Below are 19,632 nucleotides of genomic sequence, written 5' to 3' on the forward strand. Positions count from 1 at the left end.
GTCTGAGCGCGCTCAGTAAATCATTCCCCAGCGCGGCGCTGCGGCTCGCGGCGCGGCGCATCGAGCTAATTGTCACCAGGATTCGCTTAAATTAACAGCCGTTCCCACCGCCTTTTAATATCGCTGCTTTTCTCTCCTCGTTTCTCATCCGGCGTTGTCTTCTTCACTCTCGGCACGGGCGCCGAAGTGTGACAGCTTCGCCCGCCGTCTGCGGAACGAGACAAATGAAATCTCGCTCCTTCAACGCGACGCGAACGGGGAGAGAACATTTGATTGAAATTATTCTGCGCTCGGAGAAGAACGAAGCGACGTTTCTTTTTTTCCTTCCTGTTCAGTCCCTTCGCTGGCACAAAAGAAGCGATACCCAATAGTTCTGGAGTGAAATGCACTGGGTTTGTCTTACAATTTGTTTTTTAAACAAACGAGCAGAGGGGGAGCATCCACCTTAATTTCCCTGCAGGATATTATTTTACAGTTACAGTTGTGTGTTCTGATCCTGGTCCACAGGGACTTTCTTGGCTGGCCCAAGGCCTTGTAATAGTGAAATGCTAATGCTAACATGAGAGGCTGAAGGTTCTAAAGAAGATGTTCACATACCGCCAGTAAAAGCCCCGCAGTCCCAGAAGAAAGGGGTTCCAGAAGGCCCCTCTGTGTCTCCTCAGAGGAACCCTCTCAAGTTCGAGGGCTCTTGGTCGGGCAGATTGGTTCAGTCTGGGAGCTTCCGCACTCTCCACACCCACCTTAGAGGGTTCCGCGAAGAGCCAAAAAACCGTTCCCCCGTGACGAGGAGCCGAAGAACCCTTCCAGAAGCCCTTTTTTCTCAGTGTGCGGCCTCCGAGGTACGCCTTCATCCAGCTTCTGTCGATGCTTCAGCGGCCATGTTCCCCTGAGGGATCGGCGGCCATGTTCCCCTGAGGGATCGGCGGCCATGTTCCCCTGAGGGATTGGCATGTGAAAATCTGAAAAGCTGTCACCACCACATTTATGAGCGTTCTATTTATGAACCCGTCCGTGAGCGTGTTTTCTGAGCTTTGCTGGGGGTGGGGTGGGGAGGTCAGGAGTTGAAAGGTGGGACAGATAGTGTGTGTTGGGAGCGTGCGTGGGCTCATGTTTCCAGGATAGGCTTTGTAGCTGTGCTGGGATAGTGTGCTCAAGGCTCCTGTCAGCGCACGGCTGGTTATTCACGGTGTGTAAGAATCATCAGGACCACAGAATTACTCGACATTTTGTAGCACGTTCTGAAACTTTACCTGTTCAGACCTGGGCCTACCCTGTGCCAAGCACCCGGTAGGTTGTGTCTTCATGAGTATCCTCCATGAATAGCTTTACCTTGTTTTATCTTGAGCACTGTTAAAGAAGTACGTTCCTTATGTGGTTCATGCCCTAATAATCCTCATCCATGATTCGCACCGTCAAACTCTATTATGAACCCGGTTTTACGGTGCGGTTGTCAAAATGGAGAGCTGTTCACACCATGTCGAGTTCTCCTGTTGGACGTTTCGCTGCGGAGGATTTCAGCCTTTTAAAACCGAAGGGTAATGGAGTTCGCTGCGCTGGGCTGTCGTCGTGGATACATGCATCAGTTCAGACACTCTCTCGGGAGTCTTCTGCGGCGAAAACCCGCTCGCGCGTTTGCGAGCCGTCGCCCGCCCGCCGTCGTGTCCAGGGAGGCATTCCTCAGCTTCCAGTCTCGCCGCGCGGAGAGCGGAGCCTTTTCAGCTGTCGGGCCTCACGGAAAGCCAAACATTCGGAGCAGCCGGTTCGCATTCTGGCCCGAAGGCCGTCGCCCCTTCTCCCCGAGACTCCTGAACCACACCTTTACCGCCACCTCAGCGCCGACCTCCGCAGAGGAAGCGCCGTTTAGAAGCGTTTTTACGGAACGTTCTTGGTTTTTGTCGGAAGGTATCGGGGTACGTTTCCGGCTGAAAGTGAACCCTACAGCGCACAGTGGTCCCAGTGGGCCGTTGTGCTTTTTCAGCCTCGCCCTTAATGCATGTGTGGAACAGGGGGCCTGGGTGCTGCGGCCCCCTTATGAATAACTACCTTGAGCCCGTTAGCCTTTCTTAGGCTGTTTCTCTTTGGCTGCTGTTGCTGGCAATACGCCTGTTTACAGAACGGTACCCACAAGGTGGCGAGATCTGTCCTCCGTAGTCGTGCGTTGGTTTGAGTTAAGTCTGTTACAGAATGACCTATGGTCAAGGCCTAGCACTTAGCCTATGTGAAATTCCAAGGCAGGCTTTGCTGTTCATTTCTTTGTTTGCCTGCGCTTAACTGCGGCATCGATTGCACTCGAGTTAAGTCAGAGGAAGCGCGGGGGAATGTAAATGTCACTTCTGAATAACTGAAGATGACTCGCTCTTCAAAAGTGACGAAGCGCGGGGGTTCTTGTGGGTATCGTGAATGCCCTGTGGTATCACGACTTCTCTGCGGTATTGTGACTGCTCTGCAGTATTGCGATGGCCCTGTGGTATTGTAACTGCTCTGGAGTATCGCAACGGCACTGTGGTATCGCAATGGCGCTGTGGTATCGCAATGGCGCTGTGGCATCTCAATGGCGTTGTGGTATCGCGACGGCTCTGTGGTATCGCGACGGCTCTGTGGTATCGTGACGGCTCTGTGGTATCGCAATGGCGCTGTGGTATCGCAATGGCGCTGTGGTATCGCGACGGCGCTGTGGTATCGCAATGGCGCTGTGGTATCGCGACGGCTCTGTGGTATCGTGACGGCTCTGTGGAATCGTGACGGCTCTGTGGTATCGTGACGGCTCTGTGGAATCGCGACGGCTCTGTGGTATCGCGACGGCTCTGTGGTATCGTGACGGCTCTGTGGTATCGCGACGGCTCTGTGGTATCGTGACGGCTCTGTGGAATCGTGACGGCTCTGTGGTATCGTGACGGCTCTGTGGAATCGTGACGGCTCTGTGGTATCGTGACTGCTCTGTACGCTGTTGTAGAGGACTGGCTGGCTGCTCACAGCTTCCACCTGGCTCGCTTCGTCCTGCAGGCTACTGCAGAGCAGGAGCACCGGCAGTGTGCGCAAGCTGTCTGTGCCCACTGGCTGGTTTCAGAAAGGGAAACGGTGCAGTCCTCCTGGCAGCCGAAGCATATTGTGCAATTAGCTTAGCCTATATTATTTACAGATAATAATGTGCCGCTTTCTGTGTAGCCGTTGCCTTGATATGCTGCTTGTGTTGATAAGGCGGATTTAATTATTGCGCTAGCATTGTGTGTTCCAAAGTTCCTGCCTTTCCAAAGTCACGGAGTAACTGACAGGATTGCAGAACCTGTGTTTGAACAGAATCAGTTTTTGATAAGGGCATGCAAGTGGAATTAAAAAAATTCCCACAGACAAATCGTTTATTGTGGAACTGGTTTGATATCAATTAAATGAGGAATGTGGTTTACTTGTATTGACCAATAAAATAAGAAAAAGGGAGGGCGTGCAAAAAAAAAAAAAAACGTGTGTCTTTGCTTTGCGGGTACTCTGAGGTGAGAGGCTGGATTATCATGTGAGATGGGTTCTCTGAATCCTAGAGGACCTTGCAGACTTTCTGCCAAGGAGAGGCCAGTTCATTCACTGTAGCCACACTTTATTTCCCATTTACTTATGAAAGCCTCTTTGGACGTTTTCAACCATCGGCGAGTTACTTCATTTCATCAAATTTTGAAAAAAGTTATGGGAGAAAAACGATAATGGAGGATGCAAATGGGAAACGAAGGGGGGAGCTTAACGTTTTGAAATCGAAATAAGGGAGCCTTGTACAAGTGGACGTTTGCAAAAGCAGCGTATGGCTTTCCCTTTTTTCCCTTCGATAACGCGCTGAGGGACGCGCTTCTCCTCCGGACGCCGGCCCCCGCTGCAGAAGCGCGTAGCCCACGGGGGTGCAGAGAGCGTCGCAGGAGTCAACGCACCCGCGCAGCGGAGACGCGGCTCGAGAAACCCCCGTCGCATGGCCGCCTCCAAATCCCCCAGAGAACATCTGGCTCTCTATTTAATTTAACTTTTTTTTTTTTGGTTGGAGAAAGCGAAACCCGGGATGCCCTTTTTTTTATTATCCGCAGAGAAGCGGGTCTTGGCGGCGCGGACTCGGGCCGGCTGCAGATAAACCCCGAGCCATCAATCCTGCGAGGGCCTTTCATTGGAGGTTTTCCTTCCCCGGTAATTACCGGCCCTCCTGCGCCCGGCGTTTGATGTCCCTTTACCCTTCATCAATCAGCGGGACCTTTTCACCGCTCGGCCGTCGGGGCCGGAGGGGGGCAGAGAGGCGCTCTTCCTCACGGTAAAAATAAAAACACGCCAGAAGAGGCATTTGTCCTTGCCTCTGTGATTGTTTGGGACTCCTTTGACGGGGCACAGGTGCTAATCCTGAGCGACCTGAAAATAGTTTATCCATAAGACCGGTTAAACTGCATTTTCTGCGGGCGAAATGTGACGGACGAGGCTGCGGCTGCTGCTGCTGGGAGAGCGTTTATTGAAAGGTATGGGTCACTGCCGAATGAATTTGGTCCTCCCCCCCCCGTTGTTAAAAACTTTGCTCTCTGCCTAACTGGAATAGCCAGGGTATGAAATGTTGTATAAACCAGTTTTACGGTGTATGCTTCACTTCATTGAGAAATAAATCCCAAATGTGTATTTCTGAAAGACTGTCTGCCCTCTCTTGCCACTGAATTTCTTTTGATGCATTAAGAACGCCGTTCCACTAAAGAAATGAGGAAGTGATGTCAGTTTGCCAGTAGCATTACACCACAGACGGGCACTGACCGAGCTGGAGGGGCTACGTTTGCGGGAGAGAGGGGGGTGGGCCAGTGCGTGGCTGAGCTGTGATGTCATCAGACCATGTGACCTGCCTCTGGGAGGAAGGGCGGGGTCATACACAGCTTTTTCTTGGCCTGTCCAGAAACGATGGAGGTTTTTTTCCCCACCAAAGGACTTACTTAGAGAGTCTGGATGTGGGTTCTGCAGTGTGAGAACAGCCAGGGCTGGGCTATTGGGAGCAGTCACACAGTGCTCGGAGGTTCACTGCTGTTTGTTTTTCTTCTGTCTTTCATTGCTCCAGTGCGGTCTACTTCCAGCAGAAAACATTGTGCTGACGGCTGAGTCCTTATGCGTCTGAACCGCACGACGCGTCACCTTTTCGAACATGTGTCAGGCTCCCTGAACGCTAATTATAGAGCGCCCTGGGCTCTGGGTTGTCTTAACCTCTGGCTTGCTCCAGGGCAGCGTGTTCCGCCCGGGCCGTGTAGGGGGCAGGGGGCCAGCCAGACGCTCGCCCTTAGGGTCAGGTGGGGTGTCATTAGCATTATCTACTGCACGTCAGTGTGCTGACAGAGCAGCCTCAGCACTGTGGTGTACTGCAGCCTGGGACACAGGCCTTGCTAATGGCTACGTTTCCCTCTCCACACTGATGTATCTGAGCCTGTGACACAGGCCATGCTAATGGCTACGTCTCCCTCAGCACACTGATGTATCTGAGCCTGTGACACAGGCCATGCTAATGGCTACGTCTCCTCAGCACACTGATGTATCTGAGCCTGTGACACAGGCCATGCTAATGGCTACGTCTCCCTCAGCACACTGATGTATCTGAGCCTGTGACACAGGCCATGCTAATGGCTACGTTTCCCTCAGCACACTGATGTATCTGAGCCTGTGACACAGGCCATGCTAATGGCTACGTCTCCCTCAGCACACTGATGTATCTGAGCCTGTGACACAGGCCATGCTAACGGCTACGTTTCCCTCAGCACACTGATGTATCTGAGCCTGTGACACAGGCCATGCTCACGGCTGGGTTTCTGTGAGGTTTACTTTAATACTTTTTATGAGGTGTTCAGTGCAAGTGAAAGGTTTACCATTAGAGTGGCTAAACGCAAGTGATTTGGCCAGGTAAACAGCGTTTGAAAGATTGTTTACAGCTGAAAAATAGAACGGAAGCAGTATTAATAACAGGGTACAGTGCCGCGGTGGATCCGAGACGCATTAATGGTGCAGGCAGTGTGGGGGAATGGGCTGAGAACGGTCGGATGGACGGTGTTTGGTAAACCAGGTCGGATGGACGGCGTTGGGTAAACCAGGTCGGATGGACGGCGTTGGGTAAACCAGGTCGGATGGACGGCGTTGGGTAAACCAGGTCGGATGGACGGCGTTGGGTAAACCAGGTCGGATGGACGGCGTTGGGTAAACCAGGTCGGATGGACGGCGTTGGGTAAACCAGGTCGGATGGACGGCGTTGGGTAAACCAGGTCGGATGGACGGCGTTGGGTAAACCAGGTGACGGTACAGAAAGCAGTGAGCGCTTGCTCTCCCTTCTCATCCCCTGAGTGCTGGAGGCTAAGAGCCTGCCTTTGAGAGGAATGGGGGAGGTGTGGGGGGGAGTGGGTGTCTGCGGGTGCGATGTGAAGAGAGTGGAGAACTGCCGGGATCACAGGACAAAACGGGAGGGCGAGGTTTCACCTTTAATTAAAGGGGAAACTGGCTCGGGCAGGCCCTCCCCCACCGAGCAGGCGAGCTGGATGAAGACGGACACCTGGAGTGACCGTGTGACAGCCGTGACTGGGGTGGGGGTGAGATGAAGCTGGAAAACCATCTGCGATTGGCCAGAAGAGCAGAAAAACAACTGTGATTGGCCAGAAGAGCAGAAAAATAACAGTGAGTGGCCAGAAGAGCAGGAAAAACAACAGCGGTTGGCCAGAGAAATAGCAGGTCTGAGTCCTGCGGCAGTCATACCACTGCTGAGGAATGGTAATGGCTACGATGACCATGGCGACGGGCCTGTCCGTCAACGGAAATCCTCGGTAGCGTGACCTGCCCTGTACGCGATGCCAAAAACGGCCCCATTGTCTCAGCCTGGCAGGCAGTACGGCGAGCGTGCTTCGCATAGCGCTCCACATAGTCCTCTACATAGCGCTCTGCATAGCGCTCATACTCTCCTGAGCGTACTATAACAACAGCAGCCCGGAGCATTCCGGAACGAAGCGGCTTCTCTGATTTCCAGGGGCCCGGCGCTTCCTCCTGTGTGAATAACTCGGGCTCTTCAAAGTCTGAAATAGCGGTTTGGGAAAAATCGAACCCGCGCTTTAACATCAAAGCGGGCGAGCGCGGCGCGGCGCTGGATAACGGTTCCGCTCGGCTCCTCCCCCCCCACTTCGCCGGCGCCCGAGCGCCATTAGGTCGGCGGTGCCGCGAATCGAGAGCCGGACCGCGAGCACCCCGAGGCTGCCCGGTCTCCGTCATAGACCTCGCAACCTTGAGATTCACGGGCTCCGCGGCAGCGGCGGGGGGGGGAGGGGCGGCCCCGAATACCGCCGGGTCACATTCGCGGTCGCATGTCTCGCGGGTTTCCCGCCGGACGCTGAGTACGGTCCCGGGAGGCCGCGCACCGTGGCGCTGCAGAGAGCTGATCGCTCCGCTTTCAGGAGCGGTGAAAGAAAGGGAAAAGGGGCTTTATCGATGGGCTGTGGATATCGGACACCGCAGCGATGGCACTGCTGAGCTTGAACCGTCCGTTTAGATTTTTCATTTTTGTTTTCAGCACTGTGTGTGTTTCTGTGTGTTGGCTATACAGGCGCACAAACATATATGCATAAACATACACACAAACATGCGTACAAACGTACACACAAACATATATGCATAAACATACACACAAACATGCGTACAAACGTGCACACAAACATATATGCATAAACATACACACAAACATGCGTACAAACGTGCACACAAACATATATGCATAAACATACACACAAACATACGCATGAACATACACACAAACATATATGCATAAACATACACACAAACATGCGTACAAACGTACACACAAACATACGCATGAACATCCACACAAATGCACAGATCATTTGATCCTCAGCGTTGAGAACAAAACGCACAGGAAATTAAATCCGCTGCACAAATGTTCTCTTCTGCCAGGAAGAACTTCTTTGTTACTGAAGTGGCTTAACGAGCAGAAAAAAGTTAACTTTTCCTTTACAAAACTATCATTTTTTCCATTTCAGAGCTCATTTCACTGTTCATTAAAGACTCAGTGTTGTAAAAAAATAATAATAATTTCCATTTTCTGTGTCAATTTGTATTTCATCGGCTACCTAATTAACGCATTTCTTTCTCCGGTTTACAAACAGAAATAGTGAAAGGCCTCCACTTTCAAAAGGGTAGAGAAATGGGTCCAAGCACTTACATAAGCTAGTTTGATTCATTTAAATAAACCACACCCCTTTTAGTCACGTGAACCAATCACCATGCTCTACAGCAACGCGGAGACCAACCAAAACAAAGAGCAGCGAGTTTACTGGGGAAATAAACACATTTCCAGGGCTGATAACCCTGCCCCATTGAACTGCACCGCACGCCATCTATTATTTACCGATTCTCTCTGGGGCTCCTAAAGCGTATTACTGCGAGGAGTGATGCATGGGTGGAACACCGGAGTAGAAGCTGGGGATTGTGGGTAGGCAGTGCTGACATGAAGCATGCTCTGAGGTGCTGTTTCTTTCCAGTTCTGGATTTCTTTCCCCTGATCAGAGAGAGAGAGAGAGCGTGTGTGTGTGTGTGTGTGTGTGTGTGTGTGTGTGTGTGTGTGTACCAGTGTGTACATACATATACTCTGTGTGTGCGCATGTACGAGTGTGTGTGTGTACATACACATACTGTGTGTGTGTGTGTTTCTTTTCTCTTTGTTTCCGTCTGTGAGGAATGAGGAATATTGTGTGGAATAGAGCTGCCTGTGTGTTTGGCTGTAGCCTGTGGTACCCTGCTGTGCTCTCTGGCACACAGATCTGTTTCTGTGGCACACAATTCACAGCCTCTCACACAAGCGCACATCATGCAGCCTTTTATCTGCTCTTCAGGAACAGTGTGTGCGCGTGTTTTACATGTGTGTGGCGTGTTGGTGCAGACGTGTGTGTGGCGTGTGGGTGCAGACGTGTGTGTGTGTGTGTGTGTGTGTGTGGCGTGTTGGTGCAGACGTGTGTGTGTGTGTGTGTGGCGTGTTGGTGCAGACGTGTGTGTGGCGTGTGGGTGCAGACGTGTGCTTGGCTGTGCCTTGCTTTATTCGCACAGACAGCAGACATGGAAGCAGTCTGTTCATGTTGGACACACAAGTGGCTCATATTGCGTGCTGTGTAAACATTTGTGTGTGCCCGTGTTTATGCTCAGGAGCAGCTGTGTGTCCCTGCAGGTGTGTGTGCTGTGTGCATGTGTGTGTGTGTGTCTGCGTGTGTATCTCAGTGTGTGTGGGTGTGAGTGTGTGTGTGTGTGTGTGTGTGTGTATCTGTGTGTGTGTGTGTGTGTGTGTGCGTGGTGTGTGTGTGCGTGTGTGTGTGTATGTGAGTGTGTGAGCGTGTGTATACGTGTCTGTGTGTGTGTGTGTGTGTGTGTGTGTGTTATCTGTGTGTGTGTGTGTGTGTTGCGTGTGTGTGTGTGTGTGTGTGTGTGTGTGGGTGTGAGCGTGTGTATATCTGTGTGTGTGTGTGTGTGTGTGTGTGTGTGTGTGTGTGTGTATCTGTACATGCACGCTGTGCTGCAGCCGCGCTGAGCAGATTGCGCTCTCTCCTCCCGCAGGGGGGAATGCCAGCTCCTGAGCCGGGCCCAGCGATGGAGGAGGGGCTGAGCGTCCGCCAGGGAGCCTCCGGCCACGGCCTGGAGCCCGACAGCAACGCCACCAACATCCTGGCCTCCGTCAAGGAGCAGGTAACCCCCTCTCCGCAAGCTTCCCTTCCCTTCCCGCTGGCCTCGCTGCAGTCCAGCCCGCTGCCCCTCCTCTCGCGAAGCGAAGCCCTGCCGGTCTGTCGGGCCTTTGGCAGTTGGCACCCGTGCTGCCTGACCCATCGACAAAAAACAGAGGCAGCCTTAAAGTACAAACAGCATTCTGCAACTATGAAGGAGCTGCACTGTTTGTGTTTGATACGGGCGGACTTGCGGATTTTAAAATAAGGGCCCCCACAAAGAGCTTTTTATTCGCGCGTGTCTGCGTCGGCATCATGTGCAGATAGTCTCGAGTCTGGAGAGCCAAGCGCGGGTCAGAACACAAGTGCTCCGACTCACCCTTTCCGTAAAAAAAGAAATCGTTTTCGCTCGGCGGGTTCCTGCTCGGATCAAACGCGCGTGTCATCCGGTCAGGAAGAAATCCGCGGGGGTCGCGCCAAGGTCGATTCGAAATTCATTGATTTGGCGTTTCTTCGTTTCTCTTGGATGGGAACCGGTGTTTGCTTTGCGATTGCAGGGCAGAGGTTGGGAAGCTTTGGGCTGACGGGGGGGTAGGTGTGTGGGGGGGGGGGAGTGCGTTGAGCAATCTTGCGGTCACGAATCTGGGCTATCTGAGGTGTATCTAGTTCAAACAGACAAACGAGCCGTCCTGATTGGGCAGCGCGCGTGTCATATCCTCTCCGCGCGGCCGCTCCCTTCCCGCGTGGCTCCGGCCCAACCTTCTCATTGTTTACTCAAGACAACAGGAAGGAGCTCCGCTGGAGAGCACCTGTCACTGCCGCTTCCTTCCCTGGAGTGGCTGTCGGTCGAGCCTGGCTCTCCCACTCTCTCTCTCCCTCGCTCTCTCTCTATTGTATTTGCTCTCTCTATTGCACGCTCTCTCTCTCTCTCTCTCTCTCTCTCTCTCTCTCTCTCTCTCTCTCTCTCTCTCTTTCGCTCTGTCTCTCTCTCTCTTGCTTTCTCTCTTGCGCTCTCGCTCTCTCTTGCGCTCTCCCTCCCCCCCCTCCCGCTCTCTCAGTGCTGTGGAGTGCAGAGCTGTAGCCGGGCTGGGTAAAGCAGGCTGCGCGCACGCCTCTGAGGAGATCGTTGTTTGGGACTCTGCCGTCGGTTAAATTAAATCCCCGACATGGCTGCCGGGAGCTGAGAGGAGGAGGAGGAGGAGGAGGAGGAGGAAAGCCGGTGCCGCATGGAGGTCAGCGCCGTTTCGCTGGGATATATATATATTTTTTCTCTTCCCTCTTTTCACGCGGCTTCTCCCGAACTGTGGAAAAAGAGACGTGCGAGGGGCCGTGCTGGTCTGAACATGCTGGCCCGCGCCGCGCTGAGCGCTAGCTACGATGAGCGCCGCCGGGGTGAGTTCAGTGTGCCGTTTCTGCGCGGCGGCGCGGGGGAGAGCCTCGCGGCTAACGCGCTAACGCGCTAAAGAGTTTACGCAGGTCTGGAGGACGTCCAAACAAGCAGAAAGTTTACCTGGGCTGTCTGTTACCGTCCCTCCGGTTCTTTTTCGGGGGGGGGGGGGGGGGGAATCCTGCTATTGGAACAGTGTTTTTTTTTTTTTTTTCTTTGAATGGCTTGGCGAGCTTCGCCTCTGTTGTGCGCTGAGCGCTAGTCGTTCTCGTTAGCGGAGAGTAGCGCGTTTACGAGCAGATTTGTTCTTTTCCAGCGGCCTTTGATCAGCCATCTGTGCCATTACTTTCCGCTTATTACTGGCTAAACTGGCTACCCCCCTTTCTCTTGTACTGAAAAGTGTATTTTCCCACTCACGCTTTCATACGAACGTAAAAAAAGATGCACACACGTGGGAATGCAAGCGAGCTGTGCTTCAGTTTGGACTTTTCTAGATGTCAGAAGTGCGCTGTTATCAGTTTGGTCGCGCAGATAATGAGCCTAATGGAGGTGCGGGGCTGAGGTGGTGTGGGGTAATTCGGCGAGCGCGTGGAGGCTGCTCCCGCTCGAGCCTCGCTGCGCGCTCGAGTGCTTTTAGCTCGCGTTAGCGCGCTCGTCCCTCGCGGCGGCGAAAGCCAATACCGAAACCATTTTCATTCTGCAGCCGTCCACATACAAACTGGAGTCTCGGGAAAACACATTTCATTTTTCAGTTCTTTAAAAACAATTTGGCTTTCTTTGGGTACACTTAAATACATACAATTTTTCCAGATATGACTGCTTCTGTGTATTCCCTTATAGTTCTATATATTTATATATATCTGTATTTATATTATGTATACATCTTCTCTTTTTCATGAATAATTAATTAGTAAATGTGTGTGATGTGTGGTGCCATTTCATAGTGCGGTTGCATTCGTTGAAGGTCTTGTTTTCTCTTTCTGTAAGCGAGTTCAGCGTGTTCGCCATTGTTTTTCAGGTGTCCCTTTGTCGGATTGGGTAGGGCCAAGTTTCTAGTGCCGCTTCTTAACTGAAACGTAGCGTGAAGGAGGGAGTTGGCACGGCGACACATTTTTGTATGTCTTAGTCACCGTACGAAAAGAAAAAAATCATCCCAGTGACTACTGTTTACGGGGTCATTCTGCGTGGAGCCAGGGTGACTCACCCACACTGTAACACTTGTCCTTGCAGTGATACCGGTTGCCACGCATGGAACTTAAATTGCCGTATTAATTCTGACAATCGCGTGCCTTCTCTCTTTCACACAATGAAGGATAGGTTGATAGTATTCATTCACACATAATGCTGCCAGTTGGCTAATTATTGTCTGAAAAAGCCTGAGGTGGGAGGTATGATTATGTTAACTCCGGCTTACTAGCTAGAAAAGCTAGCTTACATTCAGCTTGCTAATGAAGAAAAAGTGAATCATAGCAGTTAATGGCCTCCCGTATTTAAATTTTAAAAGGAAGTTTAAAAACCTTTGTATAAATATTTGTTGTGGGTGTGTGAGTATGTGTGGCTAGCTCATTTATTTGATGTATGTGCTGCCTTTATTTTTTCCAATGGCTAGTAAGAAACTGTAAAGCTTGATGGAGGTCTTTGCAAGTTTGTTTTTGCTTGCTTGATCCATTAATGCAACAGCTTCGTTCGCACTGACACACTCGGGGAAGTGGAACATTTCTGGAAATCTTACTAGGCCCTGAGCTGGGAAGTTGCCAAAACTGTTTTTTCCAGAACGGGGGCCCTGACTCCCATTCACACGAGATCCCTAATCAGCGATATTCCAGAACGTCGCTGCGTAAGGTTGCACGTGAAAAGGGCTTCTGGTGAAAGTCTTAAATTCATCATTTTTGAGGAATGGGGTAAATGAAGCAATTTTGAAAATCTCAGTTCAGAACAACGTATACATTATCATGGTGGTATATTAGGGTCTTTGCTCTTTGATTCAGGGTAATTGGTAATTGTTTGTAATAATTAGCGCTTTAAGTCAATTAGTCATCTCTTTTAAACTGAACATGCAATGGTGTGTAGCCTGACTGTTGGCTCAAAGTGTATGCTAGCACTGAAGGGAATGAAAGCGTATAGATGGTACGTTCATTTACATTGTACGTTTAGAAGGTGCGTAGCCAGTATGGAGCTTCTATTCCATAGATCTTTACACAACACTTTAAAAAAAGTGTTGAAGTAGACCATTTCCAAATAAAATGTGCTGGCCATTTGAGCCAGTCGCCATTTTCACAGCAATACAGGGCGTGGCTGATTGGATTCGGCAAGCGGAGAGGTATCACGGACAACCAGCAGGCCGCTCAAGATGTTATGACAGTGGACGAGAAAGCACAGGGGGGGAAATATAAAAAATGTTATGACTTAAGCGACGTAAAGGATGTAAATTATCGATGCTTCGCTGGCCGAGAGAAAGATGCTTTTCTCAGAGTCGCCAACCAACCCCCTCAAATCCGGTCACCCCTCCAAAACTTCTCCATCTCAACCCCCCCCCCTTCCCGGAGGAGCTAGCTAATTAAACTGGACCGTGGGACGCCGCGCTTCCCCGCGGAGACGGCGGCGCGCCTGGCGGGACGCGCGTCCGTGCGTACGCGACGCTTCCTCGCCCGCTCCGGAGAGGCGGGTTCCCCTAACGAGTTCCAGGCTGATGAGGTTCCTCCCGCGCTTCCTCTGGGGGGTGACTGGCGGGGGGGGATGCGTGCTTCGGAGGAGCGCCTCTTCCCCCCCCTCCTGCTTCCTGTGCTCTACGCGGGGCTGCAGGATGGAGCTCCTGTCTATTTGTAGCCTTCCTCGGGAGAGGCGAGCTGCGGGTGGAGGCCGGGTGGATGTTCCTGGAGGTTCTTGGGAGACTGAAAGGCTGCAGGATGTGGGGGGAGGTCGTGGGAGACGAGTGCCTGGAAATGCTGGTGGGGTTCACGGAGCTCCTGGCTGTGGGTGTAGGCCAGGTGAGTTGATTCCTGGGAATTGCGGTATTTTGACAGTGCTTCTGGCTGTGGTTGTAGGCCAGGTGAATTGATTCCTGGGAATTGCGGTATTTTGACAGGGTTTCTGGTTTCTGGTTCGTGGCTGTAAGCCTAGTGAGATCATTCCTGGAGACGCTGGTCGATTGACAGGGCTTCAGGCTACAGGTGCAGACCAGGCGAGTCGATTCCTGGAAATGGCGGTCGTTTGACCGGTCTAGTGGCTGCCGGTGTGGACCAGGTGACCTGACAGGGCTGCAGTTCTCCGGCTACACCTGTGGGGAGGCTCTGTAAACACGGACCGGAGGCGTTTTCTGAAGACAGACGGATCTCCACCTGACAGACTGCTCCCTGAATACCCTTCTGTCTCGGTCTGAAATTGGGTTTTCAGTTTCAGTTAAATTATGACGGGACCAAATGTTTCCACCACCTGTGCCTGTGCCGGCGTGCGTTTACCCACCACCTGCTTTCCAGGTCATCAGCGTGCGTTTTGAAGGGCAAAGCTCGGGGCATATCGGTGAACAAAGAAGCTCTTTTAAAAATGGCCTCGGAGTGATGGGGTGATACGCTACGCTAGTCAGGCAGTGCGGTTTACAGGAACGGCCGGGGGTCTTCTGAACGTCCCGTGTTCAGGGGTAGCCCCGCGACTCCTCCCGCTCGAACATCCAGCGCCTCAACGCGTCGCCAGGCTCCTGGGAGCGATTTAAGGATGTCCGCCGAGCCTGCTTCCAATCAGAAACGGGGGCGACGTTCGCACAGCCGCTCCCCCCTCTCCGCGCCCCGACGCGGCCGACCGGTTTCCCAGAACAGGAGCCCGCCGTCTCGCGTTTCGCTGGAATCCGCTCTCATTTGGAAATACCGCCGCGGCGGGGGAAAGCCCCTTTCTTCCCCAGCCCTCTTTTTTCTAAGGGTGGCTGCTGCACGGGGACTTTGCCCTTAAGCCACACAGCGAAGGACTCGTCTGTGCAGCAGACGCGTGAAGCTCCCTGTGAAGGCCCCCCTGGCTCGGTGTGACGTGACGAGATCAGGACGCTGGTTATCTTTCGTCCCGGGCAGAGCGTCCCGGCTCTCCGGCTGGGCGTGGGCGCTGCAGTGAGGTCTGGTTTTTGCGGCAGGACGTGTGGAACCGCGTGCGAGTCGCTCTTAAGAGGGAGGGAGCGGCAGAGTTTCGGGGTGCCGAGCGTGGAACGCCTGGAGGGGGTTCTCCCGCGTGCTCCGCTGGGTCCGTGCCCGGACGCTAAGGCTCTTCCGAGCCGCTAACGCTCCTCTGGGGCGCTCTGCCCTCTTGAACGGCAGCAGCTGGCGTTCGGCGTGAGCATCGGGGTAAGATGCCGCGCGCCTCCCGGGCCGCTTTCTTCCGCGCTTCACGTCTGTCCGTCTGTCCGTCTGTTCGGCTGAATGTGCATTGGGGGGGGTGGGGGGGTTGGAGCGCTGGCGGCCTCAGCGCACTTCACGCTCCTCGCCAGGACCTCTCCTTTTATAGTGTGTGTGTGTGTGTGTGTGTGTGTGTGTGTGCTGATGTGGTGTGTGTTGCTGATTGTGTGTGTGTGTGTGTGTGTGTGTGTGTGCTGATTTTGTGTGTGTGTGTGTGTGTGTGTGTGTGTGTGTGCTGATTGTGTGTGTGCTGTTTGTGTGTGTGTGTGTGCTGTTTGTGTGTGCTGTGTGTATGCGTGCTGTGGAGCAGCGCCCCAGATATGACTTAGCTCAGTTCCAAAAAAAAAAAAAGTTTGAGAAAAAATCCACGCCTCCTGAACTTGCGGGCACTCCAGTTCACTTCCGCTTGTTCCGCATTCCGCGGGACTCTTAGTAAAACACTGTTCGTGTCGGGTCAGCACGACTTTTTTTTTTTAGGAGGAGGAGGAGGAGAAAGTCAAAGCCAAATTCCTTACGTTTTATTCACAGCCACTTCAATAGCAGGCAGGGGAGGTAAGGTTGACTTTAGAGCGCTCAGGCAACCCTCTCTCCTCTCTGGATGGGGGTGGGGGGGGGGGGGCTGTGTTAATTGCATTCGCATGGCGCTTTCTGCACAGTCTCTCTGCTCGCCGGTCTTGTCGTTTTTTCCACCGACAGGCCGAAGAGGAAGTGCCCGTACTAGCGCTCCAGCCCGGAATGGCGGTGATAGATAATCGCAGCCAGGCTCAGGACCCGTTATCCAGAGAGGGGAGAGAGCGAGCGGGGCCGCCGCCGGCGGGAAGCGCGTCGCCGCGGAGACCGGCAGGAGAGGGGACGGCCCGGCCCGTTAAAAAAAAAAAAAAAGCTTGACGCGACGCAACCTGAGAAAAATACAGAGCCCCACCCGTTCAAACCGAAAACCGCTCTCCCGCTCGCTCTCGCGTTCGTGTTCGTGCGGACGCGGTCGCCGCCGGGAGCCCCGGGGTTCGCAGCGGGGGCCGCGAGCCGCGCCGGCGGAGGAGGCGCCCGTCGCTCGCCGCGATGCGTAAAGAGAGACGGCCGGACCCCCCCCCGGGACCCCCCGCGGCGTTCAGACACCGATAGTCCGACCAGTTTCATACAGAAACGCTCGCCGACCCTCCTTCCCCGTGACTGTGCGTCCGGGTAGTTCTGGGATCGATGTCATCGATCGTCCTTTTTTACATTGTGAGAGTAATTTGTTCTTTTTGGGCGTCGGGCTCGAGCGCTTTTGTGTTGGTTTTGCTCGCCCGCGGAAAACCGCTCGGTCGCCTCCGTTCACCGTCGGTACGTTTGGCTTTTCCTTTCACTGTGATTGGGGAGGGTTTGCGTGAGGTTTCTGCGCAGTGCTTTGTCCCTGCCTCGGCTGTGATATTTTTTAAGCTGCCTGTGGGTTGTTATTTGCCCGGTTTTAAATATAAGGTTCTGTCTGAGCTCCGTTATTCAGTTCAGATGTGAATAATTGTCATCTGGTAGCTTTCTGAAATGGCTTTGTGGAGCAGTTGAACGCTGTGGCATTATATGGTGAAAGTCAACGCGCGCTCGTCTCTTGCGTTGAGACAGCAGCAAGCTACGCAGCTTTGAGAAACGTGATGGACAGAGGAAGTTTAGTCTTTCTGTTCTGCAGCTGATTAGGGTCCGTTTTGAGTCGGTCAGTATCTGTCGTGAAACTTGGTAAAACACACGTGCACACCTTGCTTGCACGTGCATATGCTCGCATGCACACATACACACACGCATGCACACGAACGCACAGAAACACTCACGCACACACACGTGCACGTGCGTGCACACACACGCACGCACACACACACACACGTGCGCACAGAAACATTCACGCACACACATGCGCACATGCATGAACACACGCACGCACACACACACACGCGCGCACAGAAACCCTCACGCACACACACGTGAACGTGCGCACACACACGGATGTGCGCACACACACACACACACACACACACTCGTGCACACGCGCACACGCTCACACGCTCATAAGCCTGATTGCCGCTGAAGGAGGTAATTGAGGTTTTGCAGCCGCTCTTTCCTGGAGGCACATCTGAGTCCCGGCTGACTTCACATTTGCCTCACGCAGCAGATCGCTCTGGAAAGGGCATATTAATAGCCGCGCGGCAGCAGGATTTGGGACGCAGCTGGGCGGGGCTAGTGAGGCGTCCCCCAGATTTGCGGTCAGGGTGGGGGGGGGGGGGGGGGACATCGAGAACGCGGAGCGACACAAGGACGACCGGCTGTCGGAACCCCGCGTTTCTTCGTTTGCGGAGAGGGAAGGACACGCTGGCGGAAGGCTTCGTCCCCTGCGGTCGCTGTTGTGGTTTTCCCCCCTCCCTGATGAAATGGGCTTTGACGGGGTGATGTTCTAAGATTAGAAATGTTATCTTACCCAGAGCGCACTTGGCTCTCTGCCTCGCCCGGGGCGTACGGGGGGAACGTCCGATCACGTCAGGCCGCAGCGTTCCTCAACGGCAGTCTGAGGATCTATCAGAGGGCCAGTTTCCTCTAATACTGTGGTTTAGCATGAAAGAAAGGGACCCAGGGTCTCCTACCTGTTTCTACTGTGTTTTTACATGTGTATTTCCCATCTGTTTTACTTCCTGGTCTGAATAAACTGACTCCATTAAGTCAGACCCGATCCATCTGTGTGCCGTTTGTGTGCAGTACTTGTACTGTATTATGCAGATGTATATTTGTCTTGAGTATGCATTTCCAGAGTGAGCTGCATTGGGATTTTTGGAGAAAAAAATCCCAATGCAGTAATGTTGGGATGAGTTGTTAAATGTGAGGGATGTGTATGTGGGGACTTTCCATTCAGACTGTATGGTGTTAATAACTAATATTCCTGAGGGAGAGGATCACTTCCAAGAAATTCCAGTTCTTCGGAATTCTGCTGTGTGACGTGTGTCCGGAGCGGGGCGGTCAGGATTCCCGCTCGTGGGGATCAGGTGGGGATGTAAACTGCAGCGAGGCGCATTTTTCCCCCTCCGCTGCTGAAATGGGTTTTTTTTCTTTTTTTTCTTTTCTTCGCCGTCGGGTTTGAACGCATCGGCGCGTCTCTGACGGAGCGGAGAGGCCGCGGAAAGCGCCGACGGCTCCGCCCCACTTCCGCGTCACCGTTCCCACGACGCCTCCGCGCCAGGAATCTGACGACTAGCACGGAGTTACCCCGGTTGCCATGACAATACAACATTTTTTTTCTCCCCCATGTTCAAAATGTGGAATTTCAGCAAAGCCAACAGTATGCTCGTAACTGGCACCTAACCAACCCCAGTGCACCATGGGAATGGGATTGGAGGCATGGCGGATGACCTAAGGGTCAAGCTAGTTATCGCTACACGACGTGCGCAAGCCTCGTGTCCAATTTCTCACAAAACCTTTTCGTGAAATCTCTCATTTCCCTTAATCCTGATTAACTGGGTCCCCGCAAGTCCGTCTGTGGAAGCCTTGGCTCTACCCTTTTAACATTTAAATTATTTTTTTTGGCTGGACCGCAACAGCGGGGCCAGCCCTACAAAAGCGAATGTCTGTGACTGACTGAGTGACTGAGTGATGAAGTCACACCATTGGTCGGCCGGATGAAGTGTGTTAGGTCCAGCCATATACTAGGTTTTGACCTGGTCTTGTTAATCACGCAATACCTGTGCAAAAAATGAGTCTGATTAATGCATGTCATTCTAACTGTAGGCACTGGGATTACACACAGGAAGCTTTCTGAGCATAGATTATTCAGCCTGATTTGAACACAGAGAGCAGATTTAGAGAGAGAGAGAGAGAGAGAGAGAGATGGTGTAGATAGACATTCACTTGCATGGTGCGCAGAACGGGACATCTTGAATAACTTGTTTACATACTTGGAAAGCATTGTTCTGACATTGCTGCACACATACTTGTCATCTGAATCTCTGGGTTTGACAGCTCTCCAAGCAGCATTGTGTTACCACTGCTCGCAACTGGAAATACGTGTCCCACATTACATTTACAGGCAGACGACTGTAAAATGCATTAGAGGACTATTTTTACTTCCTTTGTTTCTCTTTATTACTGTAGTGCTCTCAGCCACGCCCTAAATCCTACCCCGCGTTGCAGTCCGTGTCGGAACAGTTTTGGTTCTTCCGTGCAGCGTTTTCCT

At 52.7% G+C, this 19,632-nt stretch overlaps 1 protein-coding gene across 1 annotated transcript in view; it reads left to right on the forward strand.

The window, feature by feature from the left end:
* The window catches only part of LOC135241268 (plakophilin-4-like), an 87,706-nt gene that overhangs the window by 15,104 nt on the left and 52,970 nt on the right, over positions 1-19,632 (forward strand). The window contains exon 2 of the mRNA XM_064311501.1: positions 9,580-9,708. Coding sequence (XP_064167571.1) covers positions 9,586-9,708 — 123 coding nt within the window. The 5' untranslated portion in view covers positions 9,580-9,585. The remainder of the gene's footprint in view (positions 1-9,579; positions 9,709-19,632) is intronic.

Source organism: Anguilla rostrata, chromosome 15 (genome assembly GCF_018555375.3).
Source record: "Anguilla rostrata isolate EN2019 chromosome 15, ASM1855537v3, whole genome shotgun sequence".
NCBI classification, from domain to species: Eukaryota; Metazoa; Chordata; class Actinopteri; order Anguilliformes; family Anguillidae; genus Anguilla; species Anguilla rostrata.